At 40.1% G+C, this 25,248-nt stretch overlaps 2 protein-coding genes across 3 annotated transcripts in view; both read left to right on the forward strand.

The window, feature by feature from the left end:
* cntn2 (contactin 2) overlaps positions 1–25,248 on the forward strand; it is a 45,882-nt gene that overhangs the window by 13,774 nt on the left and 6,860 nt on the right. The window contains exons 15-23 of one of the 2 annotated variants that reach the window (XR_002751835.1): positions 541–699; positions 3,182–3,331; positions 3,789–3,859; positions 7,260–7,494; positions 8,545–8,657; positions 9,669–9,855; positions 10,673–10,785; positions 11,075–11,243; positions 12,333–13,928. Coding sequence is in view for 1 of the 2 variants with exons in the window: in XM_005798199.2 (XP_005798256.1) it covers positions 541–699; positions 3,182–3,331; positions 3,789–3,859; positions 7,260–7,494; positions 8,545–8,657; positions 9,669–9,855; positions 10,673–10,785; positions 11,075–11,243; positions 12,333–12,433 (1,298 nt within the window). In the remaining variant the exon portion in view is untranslated. Of the gene's footprint in view, positions 1–540; positions 700–3,181; positions 3,332–3,788; positions 3,860–7,259; positions 7,495–8,544; positions 8,658–9,668; positions 9,856–10,672; positions 10,786–11,074; positions 11,244–12,332; positions 15,651–25,248 lie in introns of those variants that run through there. The other variant, XM_005798199.2, reaches the window with a different exon arrangement.
* LOC102216741 (acidic mammalian chitinase-like) lies at positions 17,789–23,395 on the forward strand. The gene is made up of 12 exons (XM_023324601.1): positions 17,789–17,866; positions 18,019–18,078; positions 19,047–19,079; positions 19,171–19,375; positions 20,544–20,600; positions 20,695–20,860; positions 21,079–21,203; positions 21,807–21,930; positions 22,220–22,402; positions 22,613–22,729; positions 22,814–22,940; positions 23,039–23,395. Exons 2-12 carry the CDS (start codon positions 18,060–18,062, stop codon positions 23,245–23,247), a joined length of 1,365 nt encoding a protein of 454 aa, XP_023180369.1. The 5' UTR covers positions 17,789–17,866; positions 18,019–18,059; the 3' UTR covers positions 23,248–23,395.

Consider the following 25,248-nt stretch of genomic DNA (forward strand, 5'->3'; position numbering starts at 1 on the left):
GTTTCAAAGTAACATGTTGATAATGGCGTAATAATGCAAGTTCACCCTCTCAAAGATCAACACACGTCCATGTTGTAAAGAACACTCCTCACTGGAACTGGAAGACATTTTAAATATCCAAAATAACACAAACAAAATCCCACAAGCATCCAAATCCACAAATAAAACAGATCATTTATCTGCTGTCAGGAAAATATTAATGATCAGAATGGAAATAATCAGGCTCATTTTAATTTATCGTGCGGCTGATCGGCTCATCTCTATTGTTTTAGCATATTTATGTTTGCAGTTTAAACACTAAACTCGCAGCCATACAGCTTTAGCAGCGGTTTGCTCTACATGTCGACTGCTGTAAGATAATATACTTACATTTATGTGATACAAGATTTTATTTTATTTTTTGCATCTGCTGCTGAATTTCTGCAGTTGCAGAGACAAATTGCTAACCATGTTGATTTGATTTGAGGCGTGGAGTCAAAGCCCAGCTTCCGACTGATTCATGTGAATACTGTGGACACAACGTGCTGTTTTGGTGCCCAGGACCCCCAGGACCACCCGGTGGTCTGCTGGTGAAGAACGTGGCCGAGACGTCGGTGGAACTCAAGTGGAGCCGTGGCTATGACAACCACAGTCCCATCGGCAGATACGTCATAATGGGTCGATCGTCTCTCTCGTCAGAGTGGAGGAAGATGATGACAGGTGTGTGATGATGTGGCGTTTGGTCCAATGGGCAAAATGTCGTCATGTGCAAAATCACTTTTTGAGCCAGAAAGTGAGAGAGACAAATTTTCCAGAGGTTTGTTGAGCGATTTATCGTCCTCTCACGTTTAATAGAACCTCTCCACTCCATTATTAGCAGCTACAATGTAGCTCCAAGGGACTTTAGTTCTATAAACTATAGTATATATGAACAAAATGTCAAGTTTGAGCTTCCAAACTCTAGTTGACAATTACCCTTGAACATCTACAGTGTGAATAGCGAGATCATCAAGTGCCGAACGTTCAGTAAAATACCATTCCAGTGTGCAAATTATTACTTCACACAAATAGAATGGAAGTGACAGGGTAACAAGTAATAAGCCACGTCATTTCATTTAAAGACATGAACGTAGAAAGTGTCACAACACTTAACACACTGACCTTTTAGTCAAGTGCGATGGCACAGAGGTAGAAAACGAAACCAATTGGGCTAACAAAAAAACCAGCCTGTCCTACCAAATAGAAATGAAAGACTTAAACGCACAAATTAAGCAAATCATTGTTTACGTTTAAACAATAACTAAACATTTGTTTTACAAGATGTTAAAAAGTGTTTCTTCCTCCATGTTTTTTTTTTTTTTTTTGTAAAACGCAAACATGAAGTGCAAAACTAAGAATCTTGATTAATGTTCTTAAAAGGATATGTTCCTTTTAAAATGCTCAAAAAATATGTCACATAAAGCAAAACAACAACCTGCAGACAGTAAAAACTTGAGCGGACTTCCTAGTGACCAGGGGCCTCATGCATAAAGCCTGCGTGCGCACAAAAAAAATGTGCGGCGCCATATTTTACGCACAAGTCAGCATGTATAAAAATGAACTATGTATCAAAGTTTGCGGAAATATACGCACACTTTTTTACTGGCGTGAAAATGTGCGGCAGCCACGCAAACCTTTTCTGTGGACAATATCAAACTGCAAAGCGTCAAAACTCACCTAAATACACTGAAATCTGACGACATTCAGTTATTTAGACCAAGAAGCACCAAACCCGATGTTTTTCTTTATCCTCAGACAATAAGCTAACACACAGACAAAATAAAGAAAATAAAAATAAAAGTATGTGAAAACCTCGCTCGAATGTAAATAGTACCATTCCTCAGTTTTTGTCTCATAAAGATGTAACGCATTGGTCCGTGACTCCGAAGTGCATGGAACGCATCTATGGGGTCATTTCATTCTCACTAAAAGAAGAAAACAGGTTTGGATCAGCAGATGAACTCAAACCTGCTGATTAAAAATAATATTTTTAAGGTGATCAAGGTGTGTATGCAAACACACGTATATAAGTAGCTGCGCAAAGGTGAACCGCGTAATTGTGGAGCTTTGGCTCTGATGGAGAACATCACCAATGGCAGGATTCAGATTGATTGATTGATCAGAGATCATATTGACCTGCTGGGAAATGTTGATGATGGTTTATGAGCGTTTAGATTAATCCAGACTGATCATCCTGGAGCTCTGAGTAAAACTTAAAGAAGAAGCCGTGCGGTACCGGTACCGGTCCAGCTGCAGTCATCCTTCAGTCGAGCTGCCCGCTTTGTGAATGCGCCTTATTGACACGAAGCATCTCTATTCTGTAAATGTCCAACTCATGCACATATTTAGAATAATAATTTATTTAATAAATTTAGAATAATCGTCCACATTCCCACTCAATGACTCTGACTCGCTGTCTGCCTTTAAATCCCGGCTGAACGCGCTGCTGTTCTAACAGGCATTTGCACAATCTCCTTATTTTTTATTTAATTTTTTTTTTTTTTATGTATTTTTATTTTTATGAGGTGACATTATGTGTCCTCAAAGCACTTTTCAAATAAAATATACAATAATTATTATTAGAAATACTTACACTGCTTCAAACTAGGACGTTGCCATGGTTATTGCTTCACCTGGTGGCAGACTTCCGGGTATTTATACTAATTTACGTATGTATTTATGGTGGCGACAGGGCGGACCAGCAGCTGCGCTCTAAATTTTTCCGTACGCCAAGTTTTAGTGTGAAAACTGCGCACTCTTCTATGCATGAGGCCCCTGAAACTATGTTCATTTTCATTTCCTCCTTCTGTCCCGGACATTTCCAGTGAAGTAACGACTGACTGTCTGTGTTTTGATGTTTAGCCTTTGTGTCATCAGTACATCGCGATAAAATGTATGATTTTTTTAAATTGGTATCGCAAATTATATGATGGGCCGTCCCAGCCATACATCTGCTATTCAGGCAGGGTGAGAAATGTAAAAGCGATGTGCTGTACAGCTACGTTCTTTGCTGTTGTTTGTGGTTATTTAAAGAGAGTCCAAATGTAACCCACTGTTCTTTAAAACAACAAAAAATCTTGACACATTTCTTTCTGTGTTCCACCTCGTCGTTCGAAATACGCCGCAAAGCCCATAGAAATAAACTCCTTAATGTTCACACCAGAACCAGCGAACATCGAGGGGAATGCAGAGTCGGCGCGGGTGACCGGATTGATTCCCTGGATGGATTATGAATTCCAGGTCATCGCCAGCAACATTCTGGGCAGCGGGGAGCCCAGCATGCCGTCCCACGTCATCCGCACAAAGCAAGCAGGTAACGTCCCAAAAAGAGACCCCAGTCTCACACCGGCGCCCTGGCAACCGTTTCAACACAGTCATTTTTGCTGTAAGTGAAATTCTCTAGAGCGGCCTAGCCAAACCGTTGAAAAATTATTGAACTTAACAAATAATTAGGATACATTAACGTTTGAGTAGAGACTCAAGAGTTGTGTTTGTGTTTTAGGGTTTTAAAACCATAGAAAGCCAACATGTTAGAGATGCCGAGGCTGGAGTTGCTCACCCAGAGCTAGTGAGGAAATAAATTACCGGACCTCTGACGACCAGAACTGTGCAGTTCTTAACTTCTGCAAATGTTAGGAAATATTTTGTTTCCAAGGCTACTTCTCCCTTAAATGCTTTAACTATTTTCCAGGCAGATTGTACTTTTTAAGCTAACGGCTAACCTAGAGGTTTCACACCTCGTGTTTTATGTTCTCATGTTTGGATCACAGCACCTACGGTGGCCCCAAGTGGACTCGGTGGAGGGGGAGGAAACCGCAATGAACTGATTATTACCTGGACGGTGAGTAGCTGGTCTTCAGCTTTTGTGTTGTCCATGACTACACACTGTCTTATTATTCATGTGACATTCACAGTAGAGTGCTGCTCTGCAACAAAACCAAATTTCATTTAATTTTTCCCCTTCCATTGAGGATTTACTGATAATATTTCAGAGAATGGGGTAGACCTTACAGGGTAACACAGGCACAAAGAAAGGCTGTGTAATTACAACTTGTCACATTAATAGCAACGTTTCACACAATGGTCTTAAAATTCCTGTTAATTTCACAAGTGACTTAATCAATAATCATATGCATACAATTTGGATTGTAATGATATCAAACAGTTTTGACCACAATTTAGTGGAAACTGTCATGTTTTGGCTTTTACGCTGCGATTCGTCCAACCACACATTTCCAGACGCAGCTGTGCTCAAAACGCCCCAGCAGTTTTACTCCTCACACTCTACTGGAGAAAAAGAGACCAATATTTCCATAAATAACTTTCTGTTATTTAGCTCTGTACTCATAGAATGTATTGATTCAGAGGAGGATCTATACACACCGACTATAAAGAGCAGGGGTGGGCACTCCCGGTCCTCGAGGGCCGGTGTCCTGCAACTCTTAGATGTCTCCCTGGTCCAACACACCTGAATCCAACAGCTGAATCTCCTCCTAAGTGCAGTCAAGTTCTCCAGAGTCCTGTTAACGACCTCATTATTTGACTCAGGTGTGTTGAAGTAGAGATGCATCTAAAAGTTGCAGGACACCGGCCCTCGAGGACCAGGAGTGCCCACCCCTGATAAAGAGCCTCACTCTTTATAGTCCGTGTAGAAAAATTAACACATAGATTTTGTTTTTCATCTTTTATTTGAAATTCTTCATTTTTAGCACCTCAGTCCCCAGATTGAATCTGGCATTAACCAAACAGTGATTAGTGGGTAGAGTAGTTGTCTTGTAATCAGAAAATTGTAGGTTCAGTGATCCGCCTTAATCTCACCATGTTAATGTGCTCCAATTCACTTTATCTCCAAATTGCCTACCAATCTGTGTATTGCTGCGTAAACAGGGGTCAAGTGCCTTGTTTTGACAGGAAAAGTGCTCCATAAGTTTTGTCCATTCCCAACTTTTATTTCCTCTCACCTAATCAAATCAGAACGTCTCATTGCACTAAAACTTTTCTTGCTCTTCTGTTGTCCACCCATGTTTAATCACTCAACATTTAACAATGTCATTAAGCTATGCTACAACTGAATACCTGATGAAATTGAGTTCCTGCGCAAGGATGCTGCCCCCTGCTGTCATCAGTTGCTCACAGACAATGGAGGAGGTGGCAAATTGTTTACTGGGGTATTTCTTTCCATAATTAATGTGGTAAAGTTCTAGTGCTTTAAAAAAGATAGTATGGGCCACTTTGTGTGGGTTTGCAGTAGGCCAGATGGTTCTGGTGTGGCATATCTATTATATTCGGCAGTGGTTCAATGATGATGATGAAACCAGGTGGGGTGTTTCGGGGGAACCACTCGTCGTCAAGGTTCCAGTCTCCAAGACGAACCAAACCAAGAACCAGACGAGGATTTTGGTATTGAGAGGAAGAGATTAGGCTTGTCACAATAAACAATAAATCAATTAATTGCATGATAAATTAAAATGAGTTCAATCATTTTTATTTGCATAATTTATCGTTTCTCTCTTTCTACCAAAAACTGGATGATAAAAGTCTCCATAATTAATTTTATTTGTGTTTTTCTGTTGTTTATTTTGGATATTTAAAATGTCATCCAGTTCCAGTGCTACATGTTCATTAAAATTTAAAGTTTATTCATCTTTGAGAATGTGTTCTTACATTATTATGCCTTTACCATTATATTGCTTAAAAATAGTCCCAAAGCAACAATATTATCATTTATCGCAATAACTTCTGGGACAATTTATTGTCCAATAAAATTTGTTATTGTGACAGGCCTGATTACACAATTAATGGAGTCTTTAAAATATGTTTTGAGCCAGTTTGGCACAGAATGATTGTAACAGATTGATCTTGGACCGCTCACATCTTGGTCAGGTCATTCTCAAACTGCGGTCTGATGGCGCCCCCTCGTGGTCCGCGAGGTACTGCATGGAAACCACCGTTAACTTGCCATAACGTGAGCTCAAAACTTAGCTTACCAAAAGATTGTGTTTAAAAATAATAAATGATAAATGACTTAAAACCGGATCACTCAAAAGAGAGACTGAAGATGGCAGAAATACTGTATGATCGGAGGAAGCCAAGTCATACGTGCTCAGATTATTGGCGTGACGTTCGTGAGAGATTCGATTCTTTTGAGCGAGTCTCTGTTGGTCTGAACTGTTCTGTTTTTTACGACTTTGCTTGCTTATAATGCTATGCTCTCACGTCAACAGCTAGCTATTTTTTATTTGATTGAAAATGATTTAATTTACAAATAAATACAATTGACTGAAAATGGTGGATAACTTTTATATTTAATGGTGCAGAAGAGGATATTTGTTTCTACCAAAGTAACTCGATTTTATTTTTCTTTTATTGTGTTTCTAAATTACAGATAGCGCCAAAATGTTATTAATGCATACAAACATTGGTAGTAAAGAACAACTTCTTCTTTTTTGATTTCCATGTAGTTGACTGTAGGAGCTATTTCTCCATTATTTTCAGTTAAAGTTTAGAATGTAGATTATTTAGTTTATTTTTTTGTTTTATAGTTGATTTATAATTAGAATGTTTATTTTGTTGTTTCTAAATAAGTTTTTGGTTAGTAATTCACTTAATTAGTTAATTGATTTCAGTTTGGGAAGTGGGTGTGTTTCACAGTATAAATACGTAGAGTTTAGATGAGTCTTTAGGCACATGGGTGGTCATATGGTTTTTTACCTGTCCGTCTGTCATCAGTCAGTGTTATCAGTGAGAACAGGTGCAGGAGTTAGGATAGGTTTATCCGAAGCCTGTAACTTGTTTTAGCAAAAGATTGAATAAAAGTAAACTAAGAGCATTTTGACTGTTTGACCTTTGTTGTACTGCGTAAACCAGAACCCATGATGCCCAGTATTGACTGTTTGAGTTTATTTCATTTTGTTTTGACCACTTTTTGAGATTTGAATTTTTTGATTTTGGAATTAAGTTTTCGGGACAAATAGTCAATACAGTTGACATAATTGGAAAGTTTTGAATCCACACATACAGAATCTGTAAATAACTCCAACCGACCCTGAGTAGATGTGTTCATGACTTTGTTGTGGCCAGTCCCATTTACAAAACAGCACCTCCCTTCTCACTAGGATGGACAAAGAAAACGACAATAAGAGACTAATATTTGAATTTTATGGACAGGCTAGTAATGCAAACAATAACAACTCCGTTGACGCTTTGCCTTTCTTGTTCTTGCTTTGTCCTCAATTGTCCAGCCCATGGCCAGGGAGTACCAGAACGGGGACGGCTTTGGCTACATCCTGGCCTTCAGGAAGAAAGACACGCCACCGTGGTCGGAGGTGCAAATCCCGCATGTCGAGTCCTCCCGCTACGTCTACTACAATGAAAGCCTGACGCCTTACACTCCTTTCGAAGTAAAGATCAAAGCGTATAACCGCAGAGGTGAAGGTCCGTTCAGCCAGATCTCAGACGTCTACTCCGCAGAGGAAGGCGAGTCTTTCAGCTCAGCTTTGAACTCTCACCGATCATATTCTCGTGGATTCTTGCAATGTTTGATCATTTGAGATTATTAATAGATCTAATTTAAAGTGTGATTAAATGCATTGGAAGTTGGGCTCTAAATATATGCAGTGAGATCATTTTGGGGGGGAAAAACATTCACACAGGTATTGTCAAAGGACCACAAATGGCGCCCAGGCCACACTTTCTACATCCCTGCCATAGATGGTCATAGAAACTCCCCACTGTAAGACGAACAGGAAAATCCTCCTTTACATTTTCTCCAAGGGCAATGTTCTCTTCCACCACTAGAGAGCAGTCACAGCTTTGGCACAACCGTGAAATATTTACATGTTGTGTCAGTTTGTACATAAAAATAAGACCTTTATTTATCCAGAAGAAATTGCTTTTTTAACTGTGACTAATGGAAGGTGACGGAGAAGGAGTTATAACATTGAGCAGCATTTAAAGTGACACAACTAGACGATATAAACATAAAAGAACCCAATAAACTAGTTATCGCTTGTTATCTGACGAGATGTGAGTGTGTCTGGATTTCCTGCATCAGACTTAAAGGACAACAAGCCTGTTACAAAGTTTTAGGAGCTGATAACAAAATGAAGTTTGCATATTGATTTGATCTTTGTCTGCAAACTGTCAGTGTATTAAAAAACACAGAGTGTAGTCAAGTCCGACTCCCAAATTTAGACATTCAGGAACCCTTTTTAAAGAAATTCCATCAAGGGTATGGATAGTTGATTGTAAATGGCATTTTTTTTGTTTGTTTTTACCAAACCACAGGACTTTGGTCTTAAAGGTATTTACCTGAAGATTTCAAAAGGATTGCACTGAGACTAAGTTGAAGTTGTTGGAAGACACAAGTAGAGAATTGTGTCATCAACATAGAGCTGTATACATGAAACCACACCAGATTTAGCTGCTTTAGTAGTAAATTGGTCAGACTGGCGGGGTCAAGTCGTAGAACGTTAGTTGGTATATTATAATTTAGTTTGCTTTATGACGTTTGTCGCCCCTCCGTAGAGCCAACTGTGAGACCTTCAGGCATCAACGCCACAGCACTGTCAGCCTTTGAGATCCAGGTGTCATGGGAACCCATCCAGCCGCTTAGCAATGGCATCCTACGAGGATATGAGGTAAGCAGCTTCACTCGCACTAACATGGCTGCAAATCAAATGCCATGGTCATTTCTGTGTGTTTTCATGGGAAAACCAGCCCCCAAAGCAGAGCAACCTGTACCAAATAGTTGAAGGGGGTTTTATGGTCAACAAGTTGCCCAGTCAGGGCAGCGTCAGAGAACCGAGGTGCATTTGGCAACCAAATATATGCATTTGTTAGTATGAACCGTTTCAGTTTCTGGTAATCTGGTGTAATTTCTATGAAAGGAAAGTTGTTTGATGAAAGAGCCAGCAGGATAATAAATCACTATCTGTTCTCTCAGACAGTTTTCATTGCTGCTTATGCAGATAAATTGCTTTGATCTATTGTAAAAGGTGGACTGATTGTTTATTACTCCACATTGCCATAATCCAGGCTCACATTATCAGCTTTTTTGGTTCCAGTCCAGTTCAAAGCAAAGGTGCTGACGTCAGCAGCTGATTACTGGTTGATAAGATTTATGACAATCAATTTTTATTTTCCTGTTTGTCAACCTCAGCTGGTCATTACGTGTGCACTGCAAAAGCACAAAATTTCACCCAGCATTTTTGGTCTATTATCTAGCGAAATATCTTAGTACATTTTAAATAAGACAAAACTAACTTACAAGTAACTTTTCAGCAAGATATAGAAGCTTGTTTAAAGTAAACAATTTCTTAATATTGATGAAGTATTTGTTCCATTAGCAGATTATTGAACTTAAAACACTGAAAAAAATTCTTGTTAGTGAAATAATTTGCCATTGGAACTAGAACGTTTTCATCAATATTAAGGCATTATTCACTGAAATGAGCTCCTATATCTTACTGGAAACTTACTTATGAGTTAGTTTTGTATTATTTCAAATGTATTAAGATATTTGCACTGGAAACTAGACCAAAACTACTGCATAAGATTTTGTGTTTTTGCAGTGCAAAGACTGGAAAACCCTAACTACGAACGAAGGGGCAGAGGAAACCTAAGTGTCTGCGTTCTGTGTTTGTCCTCAGATCCGATACTGGCGGCAGCACGAGAGAGAGGCGGCCGCGGACCGGGTGAGGACGGCCGGGCTGCAGCCGACGGCCCGGGTGTCCGGCCTTCGACCGAGCACGCGGTACAACGTGGCCGTTCTGGCGTACAACAGCGCCGGCACGGGGCCTCCGTCGCCTCGTACCGCCGTCACCACCAGGAAACCACGTACGGCCGCAGTTCTCCCCTAGCAACGCATGCATTCCAGTCCCAACACCACTCAGGCCTGGAGAGCTCTTTTAGGCTTTCACAAAGTGACTTTACCAAAGTCCAGCATACAGTAATTCTGTTCGCTTTACTACTTCAGCTTCCTGCAGTTTTAAAAAACAAAATCTTTTTTATTAGAGCCAAACAAACAAATTACAATACACAATTCTTATTGCACATATACACCCATCAACACACTTAGAAAATCAGAAATACAATGCACCAGTTTCAGCCCTTCTTGGTTGCTTTTTCAACAAAATGAAAACATTTTTTTATTGAAAATGAAACTAGAGAACAATCCCAACCAAGCCAGCCAAAAAAAAGACAACAAAAAACAAAACTTTGTTTTGTGCATGTTTCTTTGAGCATTGAAAAGACAAATAAATTACAATTAGTAACAAAAATTGTACAGAAGTGTAAAGCTAATTGTGATGACAGTCTGGATGTTTCCTGGTCACCTCTAGTCAGGGCAGACTTTCTATACCTTAGCTGTATATATATAATACCTTATTTGTATATGATATATATATATATATATATATATATATATATATATATATATATATATATATATATATATATATATATATATATACAGTATATACTATATATTACTCTGAATTTGAATCTCTGAGCAATTACAACCCAACATGTAAATTTTCTTAACTTTGTTGACTCCTATCAGAAAACTGGATCATTTCTGCCATTTTCCAAACCTGCCTTAGTTAATTTTAGTATTTTATATATAATATTTTTAACGCCTGTGCTTCAATTTCAGCTCCCAATCGTCCTCCGGGCAACGTGTCAACTGAAACCAAAGGCTCTGAGGTAACGCTGAAGTGGAGTCATGTGACGGCGATGCACAACGAGTCAGCCGTGTTGGGCTATAAGGTCAGTTCTCTGAACACAGGAAGTCTAACTGGTCAGCACTGACCTCAGCTGCAGCTCAAAGCAACAACAGGACAAAGGAATTTCTTCCATTTTGGTTCGTTTTAGTTTTATGCAAATCTCCTGTTTCCAAAATGCTCTCCTGTCCCTGTAACGAAAGTAAATCTTTATTTCAAGAGACTTTACAGATGCATTCATGTTGAAGATCCTGCCTCGCCGTTTCCCTATGAAAACTAATTTTGTTTGTTTTTTTTGTTTTTTTTTAAGAGCTGCTTGCGTTGCTATTTTTCAGATTCTGTACAGACACGAAGACCAGACTGTAATGAAGTTTCTGGACAAGTCGAAGACGTCAGTGACTCTGCCGCTAACTAAAGACTACGGCTACACGCTGCTGGAGATCCGGACGTGGGGCGAGGGCGGAGACGGGCCGTCTCAGGAGGTTATCGTGTCCCAGGACCCTGGTAAGATGTGACAGCCTGAGTGACATCTTTCACTATTGAGAAGTAAAATGAGATAATTAGAGGAAGCAGAAGAAGTTACCATGAACACCCACTCTTCTTTTTCTGCTTTAAACTGTTTTCCCCGTTTTTCTCCTTTTTTCCATCCATCCATTTTCTAACACCCTTGACCCTAGTGGGGTCAGCCCACTAGGGTCCATCTCCAGCCAACGTTTCGGGCGAGAGGCCCTGGACAGGTCACCAGTCTGTCGCAGCTTTCTTCTTCTTTTTCATACCATATCTGTGTCCCTTACGTTTGAAATAAACTAAACGCAAATTTGAATAAATAAATTTTTTTTTTATATATATATACATATAATCTGTAACACTCTGCTTGTGAAAGAAAATCTAACTATCATTCAAACAACAACGCTGAGAGCCACATTACCAGACAGGACATGGTAAAAAACCCCAGAAATGGACAGCAATAAATCAAATAATCACATGGTAAATTAAAACAAACTCAACAGTTTCCATTTGGATGATTTACCATTTTTTTCTTTTCTCTCTTTCTGTCCAAAATTTCAATGATAAAAGTCTTCACTCTGGTGCTTTGGTCTCAATTGTCCCATTTCTCGAAGGACAATTTTGTTTTCAGACACATCATAATTCAGTTTATTTGATATTTCTGTTGTAGTGTTTGTGTTAAATGTTAATTAGAATTTAAAGTTTATTGATCTTTGAGAATGTGTTCTTGCATTATTTTGTCATAACCATTATGCTACTTGAAAATGGTCTCAAAACAACAATATTATCGTGTATCGCAATAACATCTGGGACGATTTATCATCCAGCAGAATTTTATCTTGTGACAGGCCTATTTGTACCAGTTTTTAGCTTTTAACTAATTTTTGTCTGTTGTACCTTTGGCAAGTCAAAATACAAAAAAAAACAACTTAAGAACAGTTGACTGTATGTAGATCCATCTCTGTGAGTCTGAATATTTCAGTTTAAACCAAAAAGCTGAGACTCTTTCCTCCATTCAGCCCCACAGACACAGAAAAACACTCTGACCCACACTGAGCCGTGCTGTTCTCTCTCTCCATTTCACAGGAACCGGAATGATGGTGCAGAAGGACGCCTCCTCCGCCCTGACCAGCTCCCTCCTCCACATGGCCACCGGCCCGGTTCTGTTGGCCCTCAGCCTCCTGTGATCCTGTCTGTTACTGTTAGTGAAGCGAAGGCTGCAGGTGGACTTTAGATTTCATTCCTAATAATGACAGTTTTAACATCTCAATGCAGTGGAGAGAACCAGAACTTACCGCTCTGGGTTCTTTATGAACATAAGCTCTTAAGGTACAAACAGAACCGAGTGAGTGGATGGTCAGCATTGTTAACTTCTAGATGTGTGATCTGAAATTCACTCTAAGAGCAGCTATCTACATCGTTTAATTTGGCAAAAATCTTTCATCTGCTGCAGTTGTTTTCTGCATGCCAGGTCTCACTGTCTTCCTGTTATCCTGGACATGCATGGAGCAGCGTAACCCGACGGAATGAAGGCTGCATGTTGTTCCCTCCATCCCCTCGTCTCCACCCCAACGCCGCTGCAACTCCATCTTTAGAGAGGAGGGTCTTAATTGTTTCTGCAAAACCAGGGCCTGAGCACATGCTTTAAACTGGTTAAAGTTGAGTTGAAGCTTTTAACTTTAAAATATTTTTATATATATATATGTTTTGTTTTTTTACTTTTTGCCCTAATAAGCATGGCATTTCTGGGGTTAATATGGTTTCACTCTGCATTCACAGATATTTTAGGGAGGATGATTGGACAGCTGGGGCGGTCAGCTCTAAAAATATTGTGGCCATTCTGAAACCAAGAAAATCAGAATTTTGTACTCTGATGAAAACGAAGAGTTTTGTGTAACAAACCGCTGTAGCCGCCAGGTTAGTGCCTCAGCACGGCAGAAGAAAATGATTTGTTTCTGTTGCGCTCGTATTTCAGATTAGCTCATGGTAGCAAGTGTTAATGCAGAATATAGGCTTTTGTCTTTAAGTAAAAAAAAAAGTTGACGCCTTCAAAACAACAACTTAAGTTCCCGTAGATTAGAAAAATAAATGTCCTTTCTGCCATTTGCTCTGACCGCAGCAATCGGACGGACCTCTAAACTGACTCGCTTTGTTTGTGTTTTTGTCTCTGCTGTACCGCAGCAGACAGCAGAACATGTTCGCTCTTTTTATCAGTGATGGATTTGTGCCTGCAGTGTAAAAAAAAAACGTTCATGTTCGATGTGTTTATTGCCGATCGTTTTCTGCCGATAAGGCTAATCAGAGGGAGAGATGACAGAGTCGTCAGGACTACTGAGCTGTGGTCAGGCCACCGGCGCTGACGCAACACGTCTGATCCTCTGCGGTTCCCAGAACCCACCGAGCCTCTGGAACGCTCGCCGCCTTCTGTCGTTTCTGACGGTTCTTGCTGTTATTTATTTATTTTATTTTTTTTGCCTTATTTATTTAAATGTGTTGATTTTTATTTATATATTTCTTGTTTTGCCGAGAACTGTATTTTTTTTTATATATTTGCGCCATTTTTTTTGGTCAATGTTTGCACCATCTTTTATTTGTTATGCAGGATTTTGTTCAGGGGTGTCCAAAGTGTGGCTGGGGGGCCATTTGTGGCCCAAAACATTTAAAATGGTCTGTTTTGCTTAGGTAACAGTCCAAAGTCCTTTTTGTGTTTTAGATCTTCGATTACATTCATATTTCATAAAAGTTTGTTTATTGTTGAAAAGGTGAAAGAATAGACAAAAAAATCCCAATAAACCTTTTTTTTTATTTCATGAATCTTGTGACTCATCAGTAGTTTAAATTGGCCCGTTTGGACCCAGAGCTGCTGTTCTGTAACTTCTGCGCTGACTGGAAAATGGGATTATAGCCTATTTATCAAAACATCAGTGCATAGAGCAGATATGAAACGTTCTGGTTTTAATTTAAAGCTGCAATTCTGCTCATAACAATTATGATCCAAGACGTTTGGCTGATTTCATCATTTGAATAAACGGCAGCTATTACTGATAGTCTTCTGTGACCATTAGCCTCTGATCTGAGTCCATAAACTGGCAGGAAGTTATACAACAGCCTGTTTCTGCATCCTGTTTGTGCCCCTAAGCTTTCATCTGAAGCGGTCGGCAAAGTTTGGGTCCGCTTTCTCTTCAAGTGAAGACTGAAGCACTTACAAGAAAATGAGCCTGGTGCAAATGTTTCCGTCAAACTCTAGATGAAGTCCTAGTTAGACTTAAACTATACAGGTGATTTTACGAGTCTGACCTGTTGTCAACCTCTGTTGAAAACGAGATCTAGATCTCAACGGGGTTTACCCGATTAAATAAAGGAATATAAATATATAACCTGCAGTCTTTATATAGTGACAGAATTGTGAAGGAAGACTGCAGAGTTAATATTTAAATCAAATGCAAAAAAAGGGTAGAAATGTCCCCTTTTGTCAGTTTTGAAGGCAAACCTTTAGTTTATCGTTGAGTTGTGCCTAAATCCTTGAACGTCTTCGTATTTAAATGGCTTTGACGGCCAGACTTGTTTACTTTGCTGGTGGTTGGATAATAGACTTCTTGATTGTACACATGCAAATGCTTTATTAGGTCATTTCAACATATTTTGTGTTGCTGTTTTATGATTTTGAGTCAGTCAGTTTGTGATGTAACAGGAAACGTTTCCTGTAGTCAGCGATGCGTAGGGGTGGTGGTGGTGGTGGCAGATGAGTGCAGTGTAATGTTGCTGCTGGTTGTCTCCAGCAGTGGGTGTGAAGTTAAAACCTGGGAAACTTTTTCTATATTAGCTGGGAAAACAATGAAAACCAGATTATTTTCTTCTTGACATATGTAATCTATATTCCTCTTAGTGCTTACATTTTCTGAAGACAGTAGGTTGCCATTTTGCCTAATAGTTTTTAATTTGGGCTCTACTCTGAGGCAACGTGACCCACCATTCAACCCCTCATCCAGAACAGCTTATGAAATACATAACCTGTTTATACACGACTTTTAACGCCTGCTCTGTCTTCCACTCCCAAATGTAAAGCATCACACAGCAGTTGTCAGAACCACTGAATGTAGTTATGGTGTGTGTCGTTGTGCTTTATACTCTGTACAGTGTTGTTTTTTTGTGTTTTTTTTATGCCTTCAGTGTTCAACGCAGAGCCATAAGGATGTGTGACCATATATGGGAGCGCTGGCCAAACAGACCTGGCTGTATGCTTAGAGTTTACCTGCCTTCAGGTGGTTCCAGTCATGAGCTTGAATCAGTTCTGGCTTATTTTGCCTTTGGGTCTTTATTATTTTATTTTATTGTAACTGAATGGAAGAGGCAAGAAGGTTGCTACATGTAAAGCTGTTTTTAAATAAACACATTGGAATTATATTTGAGCAAAGTGTTTATTTTCTTTTATGTCAACTCATAAAAATCACTGCCTGACCCTTGTTGTTTTTTAATTTTATTCAAATAAAATGCAAGTAACCCCCACAAAGTTGGTGAATTCAGTTCAGTTCAAAAATATATTAATTCCAAAAGGAAATCAAATGTTTTTTGCCACTTGATGACTGGACAGGAAGGATTTCTTATACAAACACAATTATGTTCATATAAGACCAAAATATCCAACATGAAGAACAGAGAGAATTAAACTAGTGGGTTTGTTCCCCTCTGTTTACCAATAATAACTCATCCATTTCAACAAATGAATGATTCCTAAATCCATACATAATCCAAGTGGATGATGGGATGTATGAATTCATCACATTAAGTTCTGCTTTGTCTATCTATTGTAATGGTAAAAGCAGAATCAGCCAGAACCCAAAACAAGAGGATGGTTAACCAAAAAGTTTTATTACTAAAGTAAATGGTGTAGAAGGATGTGGTCACAATAGTGGGTCAGGGACAAGGAATCCACAGGGGTCAGGAGTCCAGCCGGGGGAGGGGTGGGTGAATGGACAAGGGGAGAGCTGTGGTGGTCTCAGGGGACAAACAGACGACAGGGACAAAATCCACCAACCAGAGGCTGAGTCGTGAAACGGTCCAGGGTCATGCACGGGAGGGTCTCAGGCAGTGAAAATCCAGAATCCAGAAGGCAGGAGGCAGGGTCAGAAACAGGACTTTCAACAGCAAAAGGATAAGGCAAAAATCTGTGGTCAAAAAGAGGCAGGATCAGAAACCAGAAAACACTTTGAAACATGAGACAAGGCTTGAAGGCTGTGACAGGGGCAACAGACGATCTCACACTGAGCTGGTGACGAGCAACTGTTTAAGTAGGGACCAACTCAGTGCAGGTGAGGGCAATGAGCAATCAGCACAGCCAAGCCAGAGCTGGAGGGCTGGAATCATGACATCTGTCCTCTGATTCACAACAAATGTGGCCTGAAAAACATGGAAAAAAAACAATTGTATAAAGAAAGATAGTCAGTTCAATCTATTGATATGAACTGAGCATGCATGTGGTGACAGTGGAAAGGAAAACTGCTTTAACAGGAAGCTGACCAGCCGTCTGCCATGACACAAAGAGAGAAACACGAGAAAAATCATTCAGCTTTTTGATGTAGAAAAATGACAAAAGAATTTGAACTTTTTTTGTCCATCATATTTGCTGGATGTAGCATCATGAAGCGTTTATCTGCTGATTTAATACCAACAAATAGCATCTGGATCTGAACAGCAGGAAAACCACAACATTCAAAACTATTTACTGATTTAGTCATTAACCAAGACTTATTGGAATTGAAAGAACTTTTTTTTCTGATTGTGTGTATTAAATTTAAAATGTGATTGTATTAATCACAATGCCTCAAATGAATTAAATAGATTTTTTTAATTGTTCCGCCTCAAGATTGAAGTCGTTTTTCAAAGTTTTTAAATCTTTCCTCACTTTTTAAAAGTAAAATGTAAATAGAAATAGAAAACGATTTGTTTTTATTCCTTTTACCATGTTTTAATTTGTTTTTAAAAATGTCAGAAACTATCATGTTGATTCAATTAAAAATAATGACATACTGATTCAATCTTAATGACATGATCTAACTGTACATGATATGGTTTTCTGCCCTTCCTCTGACTCTAACCCCTGATTTAACACAAGAAATGAATTAACTTTCAGGGTAAATATGAGTGACAGGAAGTTTGACATAACGTCTGAATCCTGAAAGGTTATTCCAGTTTCTCTTTAACGGTGTGGACACTTTTGCAACCATCACAAAGGCAATAAAGCTTTATTGTCTTTGTTCATAACACCATCTCAGTTATTACAAAGAAAAAAAAAAACTCAGGTAAGTTTGTAATTGTCATTTTGTGAAACTCTACATGTAAAACTTCTTAGTCGGCTGTAATATAGTTTTAAAGTTGAGTAAGCCAGCAACGTACAAATGTAGTGTTTGTGTGGAATTGCCCCTTTAATAGTAGCTCCCTTTTGGCTCATTAAATGCGCCTGGCCCCAGGGTCAAAGTTCATCGGGACGCAAATCAACATTCCAAGCAGGAAGTTGCAAGCTTCCTTCTCAGAGATATATCTAACCCTTTACTAGTACCGTAATATAAATAAGAACCCTCTTTAGTGAAGTCAGGACTCTGCCTTGTTCCTCGTGAAGAACGGTACTGACTTTTGTCTTATGCACAAACAGAATATTATTACTTAGAGAGAAATTTAATTGGTATTATATATATATATATATATATATATATATATTTTTTTTTTTTTTTCAAAACCTCCACCCTTTCTGTTATTAATTTCCTTGGTGTTGCAGATCTGCAGCAGTGAAGGGACTGGAACTCCAAACGGGACAAAATGACTAAACTACTCCTAGGTAAACCTTCTTCATTCACTCTTCAAGCCGATGAGCATTCAAAGCAAAGAATGGATTTTATTGTGTGTCAAATATATACGATTGTCAAGCTGCTGTTGCCGCTCCTCCTTCTACCTGCTCATCATGATCATAATCATTATGTAAAGTTTGGATTATAGATTTTAACTGTTTAGATGATCATTTAGTATAGATAATAAGATGATATAGGAGTCGGTACCTCAAACATTAAGAGCTTAGCAGCTGAGAAATAGTCTAACTTTCTTTTCAGTTATAGGTATGTCCAAATATTGAGATAAAGTAACATGGCAACATGAGAAATGAAAACCTTGTTTGTAATTGTGGCTGAACAAAAATGTAAGAAACTGAATTTCCTGTCAACAGTCCAGTGAAACAAAGAAAATGCAGCTTTGAAGTTTGTTTTTTTCGACTTGCTTCAAAACGCAGGGAGGACACTGAAGGCCAAAACACAAAAACAGCAATATATTTTTTATTTAGACCGAAACGTGTTAGTTATTATTATTATTATCATTGGCCAATGAGCCGATGCAAGAAAACTTTCTAAATTATTTGAATATTAAACTGAGTTTTATGCACTGTTTGATAACTACATAAGATTAATTGGAATGTATGTGTGATTGAATTGAAATTACATTTTTTGCAGTTTTTTGTGACAAGGTTTGTTGTGCGACAGAGCTGCAGAAATAAACTGAATTGAATTGAATTATTTGTACAGCTGTTGAAATATTTAAATTATATATATATATATAAATATATATATATACAAAAAGATACATACCGGAACAAATATGAACCAGACCATAGAAGCACAACAAATATATTTTATCTGCCAATCATGAATGCCATGGTCTTGCTGTTTTTTTATTAAGATGTGACATTTTATTTTTGTCAGTAAAGCATAATCTATAATTACTATATTTATAATCGTCCTTTCTCTCTTTGTCTGTCAGCCGCCGTGGGCTTTCTGGTCCTCGCCCACATCGGTGAGTTTCAGCTGTAAAATAAATAATAAAGTTGCTTTTTTTTTTGACCGAATGCTGACCATCTTTACGGCTTCTCTCCAAATGCCCTCAGCTTCATCCAATAAGCTGGTGTGTCACATGACCAACTGGGCCCAGTACAGACCCATCGGTGGTAAATTCACCCCGGACAACATTGACCCGTTCCTCTGCACCCATGTCATCTACGCTCTGGCCACCATCAACAGCTTCAACCAGATCACTACCATTGAGTGGAATGATCAGGAGATGTACGCCAGACTTGACGGCCTCAAGAAATAGTAAGTCTGCATAGCAACGCAATTTCTCATGTCTGTATTTGCCGAGTCCAAGAGCATCTGTCTGCCTTGGCCACCGATATTATTTCTGGGGCACAAAATTGACTAAAAACATAATGGAACCCTGAAAGCAACGCCAAGAAAGATAAAAACAAAACTGTTGTGGTGATAAATCTAATGGAAGTCTGTTACTTACCCTTAAACCTGAATCAAATTTCATTATCCAGAATGCTGGACCGCATACTGAAGAGGCAGTTCAGCGTTTTGATTCCAGCGTGTTGGAAAAAGACACGTCTAAAAGTCACAGAGCTTGTGTGCTGTGGTGGCGCAGGGGTTTAGCACAACCCATAAATGGAGGCCTTAGTCCTCGACTCGGCCGTCGCAGGTTCAATTCCCGGCCTGGTGACCTTTGCAGCACATCTTTCCCTTTTTTCAACTTTCCTGTCAGTTAACTATCAATTAAAGGCCTCTAGAGCCAACAAAACCTTTAAAAAAAAGTTGCAGAGCCATCAAAGACTGGAGTTTGACTCTCCTGATCAAAGAAAACCAAGCACAGTTAGCCAAAGCATTAACTTGCAGCATGCACTCCTCCTACGATGGTTCCAACTTTTAGGAAAGAGGACTAGAGAGTATGTTCCAACTCTCAAGAGACGGTACCTTCCTTACCAGGTGATATGGAAGAGACTCAGATGAATTGTTGAACCTTGGGCCATGTCCCATGGGGGACTTTGTGGGGGAATACTTCAGGAGTATGATGTATCTAGGATTGGAGAAACCTTTTCAACAATCTGTTGTAATGAACAGGATCTCAAAGCCCAGTTGTTCAAGAGTGGTTGGTTATTTGATTAGTTTGCTTTCTGTGCCTCCTTTGGAAGATTTCCCTGGGGAAGAGCCAAAACTCACATGAGAGATTATGTATCCCAGCTGGCCAAGGAATCCTTGGGATTCCCCAAAATGAGTTGTGGGTGTCACAAAGAAGAGGGGCATCAGGGATTTCCCCTGGACTTGATCCCAGATAACCACAAAGTAATGAATGGATGGATGGAAATGTTACGTTTTTCTAGCTCACTGCTAAGCTGTTTAAACTACATTGGCCTGGCATGATTATGATGGAAAATTTCTTCACTTGTTTTAAGGTTTACCCTATTTTCTGCCTGTCTTTGTCACTTAGCAACCCCGCACTGAAGACTCTGCTGTCTGTGGGAGGCACTGTAAATGGAGTGAGCCCGTAAGTCCCAATTTATCAAAACTTACTGTTAAATGCAGTGAACGTTTCTTAAGTACTGAATCCTTATAGCAGATATAAAATGTTTTCCTTTCAGATTCATTGCCATGGTTGGCAAACCAGAGACTCGACAAGCCTTCATTATGTCAGCAATCAGCTTCCTGCGCACCCATAACTTTGACGGGCTGAATCTGGACTGGGAGTATCCTGGACACAACGGCAGCCCACCGGAGGACAAGGACAGCTTCACTCTGCTGGTCTCGGTAAGCAGACCGTTCCTCACTACCCCTTACAGCAACTTCTAATGTGCTGTTATCTGTTATTTAACTTCTGCTTTGGAGAAGTTTGTCCTTAGTCCTTATGTAAGATAGGATCATTCAATTGTAGATGGAACAGTACATTAGATTGTTGCTTATTTTCAGTGTCAAAACAAAGGTTCTCATTTAAAAATTGAAATCTTTGTCTGTCTTTCTGCGTACAGGAGCTGGCCAATGCGTTCCAGGATGACGCCACAGAAAACAGGAAGACAAGGCTGCTGCTTTCAGCCAATGTGGCCGGCTTCATTTCGACCATTGACAAGGCGTACGACGTCAGCAATATCGCACCGTAAGTTTCGCGACCCTGAAGTCATTTATGCTTTTAATGTAATGTGCAGTCGTTATCTATTCCAGTCCAGACTGAGAGGAACAGAGACAGACTTAAATACCAGATCAGCAAACTAGTAAAAGCAACTGCTTATATAGAGGCAGTCACACTTGCTGATTGTTAAGAAAGGGAATTTAATCTGCAGCACCTGCTGCTTATTTTCCTCTTAAGCTTTATACAAGGAGCGAAGATCTTTGATTCTCACAAACAGGGTTAATCTTTATTTAACAAGTATTAAAAGTAGCTGCCTGTCGCATGATGTTGTACAGTTGGGGTCAAGTCTAAATGATTTTAAGATCTGGGAAATATCACATCCTTTTTGTCATACCCCTAAACACATGACCCTAGAAAAGGAGGATGGATTGTTTTATTACCATAATTTAATATTCTCAGCAAACAAAGATATTAAGAACATATTTTGTTTCATTTTTTTTTATTAATTGTTTGCTATCCTATACAGTTTTAAAAAAAATTTTTGTATATACAATGCTTTTACAGATCAATACTTGCATATGTGCACTAATTCACTCTTGCTTTTCCATTTTTCTCTCTGTATTCCAACAGCCACATGGACTTCATGAACATCATGACCTACGATTTCCATGGATACTGGGAGGCAGTGACTGGACACAACAGCCCACTGTACCGCAGCTCTGTTGACATCGGATCACAATTTCACTACAACATTGTAAGGAACTAGAACTAGATCACACTGGACACTGGACTGACTTGTAAATACAAGTCAATAACTTGTATTCAATCTACATTCACACTGAGTGAATATAGATTGAATAAAAAAGTGTGTCACCAGTACTTTAAAGTGGTATTTATTGTAAATATCGTATTCTAAAGTGAAGATCCTAGTTTACCGTTGCTTGTCAACCCAACCAGCCTTCTGGACAGACTTCATCAAATTTGAGTGAATGTTTTATATCCACATTGTAAAACCTTTCACTTTCTAAACTATTTTTCCACAGAACTCCTCAGTGGCTCACTGGAGGTCTCTGGGGGCCCCAGCGGAGAAGCTGCTCCTGGGTTTCCCAACATACGGCCGGACCTACCGTCTCAGCACATCGGCGAACGGCCTGGGAGCTCCATCCAACGGCCCCGCAGACGCTGGGCCCTACACCCGTACAGCTGGCTTCTGGGCCTACTACGAGGTACGGCTTCAACATTAACGAACTCGGTTCACTTTTTTGGCACAAGTCAGAAATAATTATGATAATGAGCAATTTTTGTAAAAAACAGTGGAATAAAATCAACGTGTAATGAGAAAAGACACATTTAGAGCAGAAAGTTGGATCTTTACGTTAGTTGTGCCAAGTTTAATTGCTTTATAACTCAATGTTCTGTTTGGGTTCTGCTCCCAGACCTGCGACTTCACCAACAATGCTGTAGTTTCCTGGATCTCTGAGCAGCATGTTCCTTATGCCACCTACGGCAGTGCTTGGGTGGGCTACGATGACAAACGCAGCTTTTCTTCCAAGGTAAGTAAAGCTGTTTTTCATTCATTGGTTCAGTCATAGTTCCTGTTTCTATCAACCTGATGGCCTTTTTTATTGCTCTTGTAGGTCCAGTTTATGACTGCAGAGTCTTTGGGCGGCGCTCATGTGTGGACTCTGGACATGGATGACTTTAGCGGATCGTTCTGTTCAGAAGGACCGTACCCCCTGATCAACCACCTCAGAATGTCAATGGGTACATTTTCTTCTCCTCTTCTACTATCTCTTAGCATGTTCTTTTTTAACCACTTAATCTACAGATTGATTTTTTTTTTCTGTTGTCCTCATATGAAGGTTTCGCTCCAAAGCCAACCACTACACCACGACCCACAACCACCAGGGATCCCATTGCCAGTTTTTGCGTTGGCCGTCCTGATGGGCTGTACGAGAATGCAGCTGATAAGAACACCTACTTCCAGTGTTTCCAGGGAAACACTTACCTCCACCACTGTCAGCCTGGTCTCGTCTACTGGGATCCCTGCAAGTGCTGCAACTGGCCCTAAGCCAGACAAGCATCCTCAAGAAATGATGACATCTCATTGAATGTTCACACCCAGAGCTACATGTTAGAGAAATCTGTCCACAGTGTCCATTACTGCTTAACCTCAAGTGTGCTGCTCAAGAGCCCAAAATAAATCAGTGATAAAATTTCATTGTGTCTGACTCAGTTCTGAAGACAAAAGAGGGTTTTTGAACAAATGCAACAAATATGATCCATATCACAATATCATATCGCTTTAAAAGACAATTTGTGTAAGGTGGTACCAGGTGGTACCAGGGCTTTGAGGTGCGTCGCGACTCGTGGTGATTGAGTTGTTTGGCAGACTGGAGGTAGGCTAAGTTTTTATGGTCCGTCCAGACTACCACTGGGTGTTCAGCACCCTCCAGCCAATGCCGCCACTCCTCCAGCGCCAGCTTGATGGCTAGTAACTCACGATCGCCCACATCGTAGTTACGTTCAGCGGGTGACAGTCTGCGAGAAAAAAACGCACACGGATGAGTCTTTTTGTCAGCGTCGGAGAACTGAGAAAGTACGGCTCCGACTCCTGTTTCAGAGGCGTCCACCTCCACTATAAACTGTCTATTAGAATGGGGTTGAATGAGAACCGGCGCCTGAGCGAAAAGTGATTTGAGGTGGAGAAAAGCCCTTTCAGCTTCGGGTGTTCATTCAAACGGTATTTTGGTGGAAATGAGAGCAGTGAGGGGTAGGGCCGTTTGGCTGTAGTTGCAGATAAAACGTCTGTAGAAGTTAGCGAAGCCCAAGAATCTCTGCAACTGTTTGCGGGTCTGCGGCACTGGCCACTCCAACACTGCTTTGATCTTTTCCGTTGTTGGCCTTACCTGCCCGCCCTCGAGTATGAACCCTAAGAATGTCACAGATGTTTGGTGGAACTCGCACTTTTCAGCTTATTCTCTAAGAGACGTTGAAGGACCATCCGGACATGTCTTTTGTGTTCTGCAATGTTCCTGGAAAAAATAAGAATATCATCGAGATAAACAAAGATGAAAATGTTGAGAAAGTCTCGGAGAACATCATTAACTAGGGCCTGAAAAAAGGCTGGGGCGTTGGATAAACCAAAGGGCATAACTAGATACTCGAAGTGACCTAGAGGGGTCTTGAATGCAGTCTTCCATTCATCCCCCTGGCGGATGCGGAGCAGGTGATAAGCATTCCGTAGGTCCAGTTTTGTGAAAACCGTAGCACCATGAACAGGTTCTAGAGCAGAAGAAAGAAGAGGTAATGGATACTTGTTTTTAACTGTAATCAAGTTCAATCCCCTATAATCAATGCATGGTCTTAACGATCCATCCTTCTTCCCTACAAAAAAAAATCCCGCTCCTAAAGGAGAGGATGAGGGACGAATGATGCCTGCAGCCAAGGAGTCCTTAATATAGGTCTCCATGGCCTCACGTTTGAGACGAGAGATGTTATAGAGGCGACTGGATGGTAAAGGGGCTCCGGGGAGGAGATCTATTGCGCAGTCATATGGTCGATGAGGGGGAAGTGAGAGCGCTTTAGTCTTACTGAAGACTGCTGCTAGGTCCCGATACTCCGCAGGGATTAGGGACATGTCGGAAGGGTCTACCTCCTGCGTAACCGCCGGTGGTGAACTTGGAGGCACTGCAGAGTGGAGACAATCTGAGTGACAGCGGAGATACCAGGATTCAATATGCGAATCTGCCCAGTTTATATGAGGGTTATACTTCTGAAGCCAATTGAATCCCAGGACTATAGCGGAGGTAGCTGACGGAAAGACAAAGAAAGAAATCAGTTCACTGTGGTTACCCGAAATGACTAATCCTAGTGGTTTAGTTTTGTGAGTTATTGGTGGTAGAAATTTACCGTCTAGGGCGGTAACGCAGAGAGGAACCGAAAGGGGAATGGTAGTGATGTTACGTGATGTGCCGAGGCTTCGAGGCGTGTGTCGAGTAATGGAGGGGGCGTTTCCGTAAAGCGCATATCGAGGCTTGCTTCATTTAGGGGAGGAGCCGAAAACGATGAC

This window comes from Xiphophorus maculatus, chromosome 20 (assembly GCF_002775205.1).
Source record: "Xiphophorus maculatus strain JP 163 A chromosome 20, X_maculatus-5.0-male, whole genome shotgun sequence".
Lineage (NCBI taxonomy): Eukaryota > Metazoa > Chordata > Actinopteri > Cyprinodontiformes > Poeciliidae > Xiphophorus > Xiphophorus maculatus.